At 46.6% G+C, this 6,000-nt stretch overlaps 2 protein-coding genes across 2 annotated transcripts in view; both read right to left on the reverse strand.

Moving 5' to 3' along the window:
• SQOR (sulfide quinone oxidoreductase) overlaps positions 1 to 6,000 on the reverse strand; it is a 45,487-nt gene that overhangs the window by 27,920 nt on the left and 11,567 nt on the right. The window contains exons 2-3 of the mRNA XM_006086012.3: positions 2,958 to 3,204; positions 519 to 689 (exon numbers count right to left, since the gene is read on the reverse strand). Of these exons, the coding sequence (XP_006086074.1) occupies positions 519 to 689; positions 2,958 to 3,191 (405 nt within the window). The 5' untranslated portion in view covers positions 3,192 to 3,204. The remainder of the gene's footprint in view (positions 1 to 518; positions 690 to 2,957; positions 3,205 to 6,000) is intronic.
• BLOC1S6 (biogenesis of lysosomal organelles complex 1 subunit 6) overlaps positions 3,078 to 6,000 on the reverse strand; it is a 42,727-nt gene continuing 39,804 nt past the window's right edge. Inside the window, exon 6 of the transcript XR_002828538.1 lies at positions 3,078 to 3,204. The gene's annotated coding sequence lies outside the window, so the exon portion shown is untranslated. The remainder of the gene's footprint in view (positions 3,205 to 6,000) is intronic.

Genomic DNA, 6,000 nt, shown 5'->3' on the forward strand with positions numbered 1-6,000 from the left:
CTGATCCATTTTGAGCCTCATGCTCCAGCAGCTGCAATTCTCCTGAACCCTGGTACAAAGCTCAGTCACATGGGTATTTACTGCACTGGCAGAGCGCCCCCTAGTGTGACTGGGATGATATTTTCCAACATCTCCTTCCTCTGGGAGGCCAGCTGTCAGGGAGAGAAGCTGGCTGCTCCAAAGGGAAAAGGAGAAAGGTGCCTGCTATTTTAACACACAGCAGTATTTGTTCAGTAAACATTCAGATGCGAGACACTGTGCCAAGCAATAGGGCAAAGAGTGGGTGTCCACAAATACTTGTCTTAGTTGTTTATTAATTCAACATCTTCAATCCTTCCAGCTGTCCCACCCTCCATTCACCACACACTCTACCCCCTCAAGCAGTATTTACCACACACATACATGCACACACACTTATATATACCACTGTCCCACCAGGGAGCTGACCAGTTTGATAATAGCTGTGCCTGTCAGACACGCCTTCAGATGAACAAAAGCCAAGGGATCCCAGCGGTTACCTCCTTGCCGGTGTCTGTGCGGATGCAGTTCTTGTCTGGGTTCAGCTCAGCCACTCTGTCTTTGATCCACTCCACACCAGATGGAATCACACTCGCTGTGGGGCGGCCAGATGAGGACAGCTGTTTGGCACCAGCACCCACCAGTGTCCAGATGGGCTGGTAGAAATGTCTCTGAGAAACAAAGTTTTGGAGATTCATTTCCATTTGAGGCTGACCAAAGTGTCATGGCTCGAGGCACCTGAGCTAATATTCCCTCCTGACCCTTGGAGCATCACACAGAAAGTCTCCGGGTTGTCCTCCCCACCACTCCTCCCACTGGTGTCTCCTATTATGTTAGACTCTGAAGAGTGGTCACCTACAAGAATTCTGCCAAGATCATTAAAAAAAAAAAGCCATAAACTACCTTGGCTGATGTGGCTCAGTTGGTTGGAACATCATTCATACACCAAAAGGTTGTGGGTTCAATTCCCAGGCAGGGTACATACCTAGGTTGTGGGTTCAACCCCATTGGGGCATGTATGGGAGGCAACTGATGTTTCTCTCTCACCTCTCTCTCTCTCTCTCTCTCTCTCTCTCTCTCTCTCTTTCTGTCTCTCTCTCTCTCTCTTTCTCTTTCTGTCTCTCTAAAAAAAATTAATAAAAACATAGCCTCAGGTGAGGATTTTTTAAAAAGCCATAACCTATCATTAGCGACCATTGTATTATTTATTGCTGACAGTTGATTTGGGGCTTAACATGTACATGTTACATATACATGTATAATGTAGACATTATGGATACATTTACTATGTGCACAGATATAAAGAAAAATTAAGTCCAGTAGCATAATATGGTTCCTCAGATGTCTGTGGGGACTGCGGTAAGTCTGAAGCTTACAGCGACTCTGGGGATCCTCAAACTCTATTAGCTTCCAACTGTGTTTGCCAAGCCCGCGGAAGGCGCAGACATTGCCTGTCAACCCCATCAGCGCCTCCTCCTTTCTCAGAGGACTTACACCCAAAGCCAGGAGACACCAAATGCTACCGCATAATGCCACGTATGCCCAAACACCTTCTCAACATCGCCCAAACACCTCAGACTGGCTGGACAGAATTGTCAGCAGCCACAGAGAGGTGACAAGAACTGAGGAAGGGCCTTGCAATCTCCCTACAGCCAATAACGGCTGCGATCCCGAGGACAAGGGGCCGAGGACTCCAGCTGCAAGAGCTGAACAGTTCCAAGTCCATCTTGAACAGATAGAGGAATAAGAACAAGCCCGGATGTTTTATAGACTGCAAACAACCATCAGCTCCAGCAATCACTAAACCAGATACAGGAGGGAAAGCGCCAACCTCCTGAGCCACTGGCAGCTCCTTCGAGAGACTCCTGTCCTGCACGTCCTCACAGACATGATTCTGGCCTCCAGAACTGTGTCCAGCGCCTCCGTCTCATTACAAAGAGTAGCCCCTGTGCAAGGGTTAGCTACAATAGGCCACCTGTCAGGGCTCTCAGACCACTCTCATTTATAATGCTGTCCTGAATGAGTCACTTTAAAAAGGAGAGTAACAGAGAGCACCTCCCAGTCTCCCTCCCATCACAGCACACCCGGCTGAGATTGCAGGGAGCCTGGGCAGCCGCCCGGGTACTGTGGAGATGACTTGGAAAGCGGGGTGCCTTTCTCTCCCTCCCCTCCCCACCAAACAGACACCAGATCCATTCTGCTCCCTGCCCCCAAGGACACAGTTCCCAACTGTACATGCCTGGTTCCTTAGGAAACCTTAGACAAACCACCAGAAATCTTGAATACTTATCCGTAGCTTTTGGACAATTTTTAAATGTTTTTTCATGAAATAGTGCCTTACGCATAAACACTTCCCAACCTCCCTCCCGGTGTTGACTACCTTTTTCTGCCTTATAATCTGTTTCCAATTCCTTGCACTTAAATTTCTGAAACCCGCTGACACCTTCCCAGAGGCCTCCCTGGGCCTTCACTCCTCACCTCTCTCCAGACTGGATCACTTCGGGAAAAAGCAATGACCACTGACTTTCCTCTGGACATGATGCTGGAGGGAGAGGGCTTCCCGGGTTGAGATATACTAATGTCCTGACCCGGGTACCTAGGAACGTGACCTTATTTGGAAATAGGGTCTTTGCAGATGTAATCAAATTAATACTTATGAGAGAATAAGTAGCTATTGCTTTAAGACACTCCATCTGTGGTAATGTGTTAGCACAAGAAACTCATACAAAAGAGAACATAAAAAGCCAAGGGACCTGTTCTCTCTCCCTCCCTCCCTCCACCTTCTCCCGTCTTTTTGGACTGTCTGATTGTTGTGCCCAGAGGAGAAGCACTAACCCGGGGACATGACATCCCACGCCTGACAGTCATCCCCACCCCCTATCGCACACACGCACATGCGCGCGCGCACACACACATGCACCCGGGAGGGGGAGACTTACCTCGCTGGGCTCAATGATGGCCACATTCTCTGCACCCACTCTCTTCTTCATGCGGGAGGCCATGGTGATCCCACCGCTGCCCCCACCCAGCACCAGCACCTCATGGTAGTTCTTGGCCGCCAGGCTGGTGCCTGTGTGCAGCTGAAGTGGGCTGGCCTGCTGGGCGCCCAGTCTGAAGAAGCAGGTAAACAGCCGGGCATGGGGGCTAGACACCACGGCCACCAGCGGGGTCATCTTCACACTGGATCTGGATAGAAAGGAACAGATGAGGCTATGAGTAAGGAAGGGACCAGTGTGCGACCAAAGCATTTTCCTCCCGGAGGAAGGGTAGGCGGGCATCTGGCCAGCTCCAGCGGGTGCCCACCACCTCCCACACAACCACCTCCCCAGCTGGCCGTGGTCCCAAAGTCTCCTGACAGCACAAGATTGTAACTAACAACTGGCTGAGCTCCCATTTCTCCCCTTCCTCCTCCTGTCAGGACATCTAGGGCTTTGTCCATCCAAAAACTCCAGGGCCTCCTGAGTGCATCCGGCAGTCCCCCATTCTCCTCTCAGGCACACGCCTCAACGCTTTCTTTGGTTTTTCCGTCCATCAAAAATGGACAAGTCCACAGCTAGACAGACACCTGTACAAGTCCTTGCCATAGGGCCCCTAAGACCTGCTGAAGCAGAAGTAGTCCAGCAAGAAACCCACCTTCTGCAACTCGGTGTTCACACCAGGGAAATCAGGGACTTGGCCCCACTCAGAGAGCCTTCTGGCTCTGCCTGCCCAGGGACACACAATTCAATCAAAACATGGGCAACAGACACACAAGCAAAGGCCCTCCACACCTTTGGCAATTTCAACCAGTTGATAAGGGAGCCATAAAAAGATCCCTGCCTGGTATCATAAAGTTATGTTTTATGTAAAGAATCTGCATATGCTGCTGACCAGTCAGTCTTTTATTGTATGCAATCAGGAAGCAATCTCCCCTTCATAGTTCCTCCGAGAGACGGACGTTTCTGCTCTGAGCATTTAGTGCTTTGGCAGTGAGGACATGAAGGCTTCTCAGACGTGGGCCTTGGCTTGCCCCACCCACAGAACTGGCCTGATTTCTTGGACACCATGTACTTGTATAACTGCAATGCCGCTCTGGGTATTACTGTGCCCCAAATTCCGCCATCAAGTTCAGTCCTTTGGGTTCAACACTGCCCCAGGAACCCTTTATTCAAATGCAAGGACCCAGCTGGGGGTAACCCTTCTAGCTGCTTAGATCACTAACTTCTTAATGGGACCGATTTCACTATATCGTTTTTTCCCAAAAAACTAAAGAAGGGGATAGCTACATGAGGGGATTAGAAAACGCTGAGAGGGAAAAGGGGCTCTGAAAGGAAGGGGTAAAGGCCCTGGCGGAGGGAGAAATGACAGGAAGTGGAAAGGAGGTTGAGTGCTGCCTTTAATTAGGATGAACTTTATTTGGAGGTTTTGGCACTCTGACAACTTCTTCAACAGTTCAGATCTGAAGTGACACAGCGATTTGGGACCCACAGAAAGTGAGGCAGGCTCATACATTGTTGCTGCAAGTTTGAAATCTGTAAGACCCTTCTAGAAAACAACATCTATCATCCTTTGACTCGGTATGTCCATTTCTGGGACTCCAGTCTAAGGAAGTAGCCTCTAATACGAAAGAAGACAAACCTTTACAAAGATGTAGCTCAATGTTCATTCACAATATAGGGTCAACCCTCAGTTAACTGGTTTGTGGATTGATCTGATTACATCCAGGTCACAGAAAAAACTTCGCACTGGCCAGGGAAAGCGCAGGTCCCAGACCGTTTCTACCAAGGTTAACTTATGACCACTTCCATTTAACATAGGGGGTTGGGGGAGGTAGGGATAGCAGTCTGAATGTCAAAACTTTGGGGAAAGGTTAAGTAAAATACGGTTGCACAAGATGATTATATAAAGACTATATAAGTCCTTCCAAATTATGTTTACAAAGAGCATATAAAATGCTTATGTTATGATCAGTACTGTATACAAACTGGAAATACAATATGAACAATAGGAGCTCAACTATGTAAGAAAAAATGCACTAAAAAAAAGCAAAATGTTGCCCTAACTGGTTTGACTCAGTGGATAGAGCTACGGACTGAAGGGTTCCAGGTTCGATTCCAGTCAAGGGCATGTACCTTAGTTGCAGGCACATCCCCAGTAGGGGGTGTGCAGGAGGCAGCTGATCGATGTTTCTCTCTCATCGATGTTTCTAACTCTATCTCTTTGCCTTCCTCTCTGTAAAAATATCATTAAAACATATATTTTTTAAAAAAAAAATTTTTAAAAAGCAAAATGTTAACACTGGGTGAGCGGTTTTCTCTGGGTTTTAGGATAATGGGTGATTTTCATTCTTCTGCTTTTTGTATTTTATGAAATTTCTACTATATACATATGTTAATGTTGTAATGATAAGCATTTTTTCCTTTTTTATTAGATTTATTGGGGTGACATTGGTTAATAAGATTATACAAATCTCATGTGTAATTTCTATGATACATCATCTGTATTTTGCACTGTGTGCCAACCACCCAAAATCAAATCTTCTTTTGTTACCATATATTTGGCCCCTTCACCCTTTACTAACCCCCCAACCTCCCTTTCCTCTGGTAACCACCATACAGTTGTCTGTGTCTATGAATTTCAGTTTTATATCCCACATATGAGTGAAATCATATGTTCTTAGCTTTTTCTGGCTGACTTATTTCTCTTAGTATGATATTCTCAAAATAAACTATTTTGATGACAATAACATAAGCCCTTAACTGGTGAGTTGGATACCATTATCATCCTCATTTTACAGATGATAAAACTGAAGCAGGGAGCAACTAAATGACTCCCTCAAGGTCATACAACCCATAAGTGGTAGACAATGATTTGAACCCAAGCATTCTGGTGCCAGTCCCTTTCTTAAATCACTACACTTTACTATGTCTGTAATCTTTATCAACAACAACAAAACAGAGCTAATGTGACAATGTTAAGTGGAAAAATATATGTGTGTGATTA

This window comes from Myotis lucifugus, unplaced genomic scaffold, assembly GCF_000147115.1.
Source record: "Myotis lucifugus unplaced genomic scaffold, Myoluc2.0 scaffold_23, whole genome shotgun sequence".
In the NCBI taxonomy this organism is placed as follows: Eukaryota; Metazoa; Chordata; class Mammalia; order Chiroptera; family Vespertilionidae; genus Myotis; species Myotis lucifugus.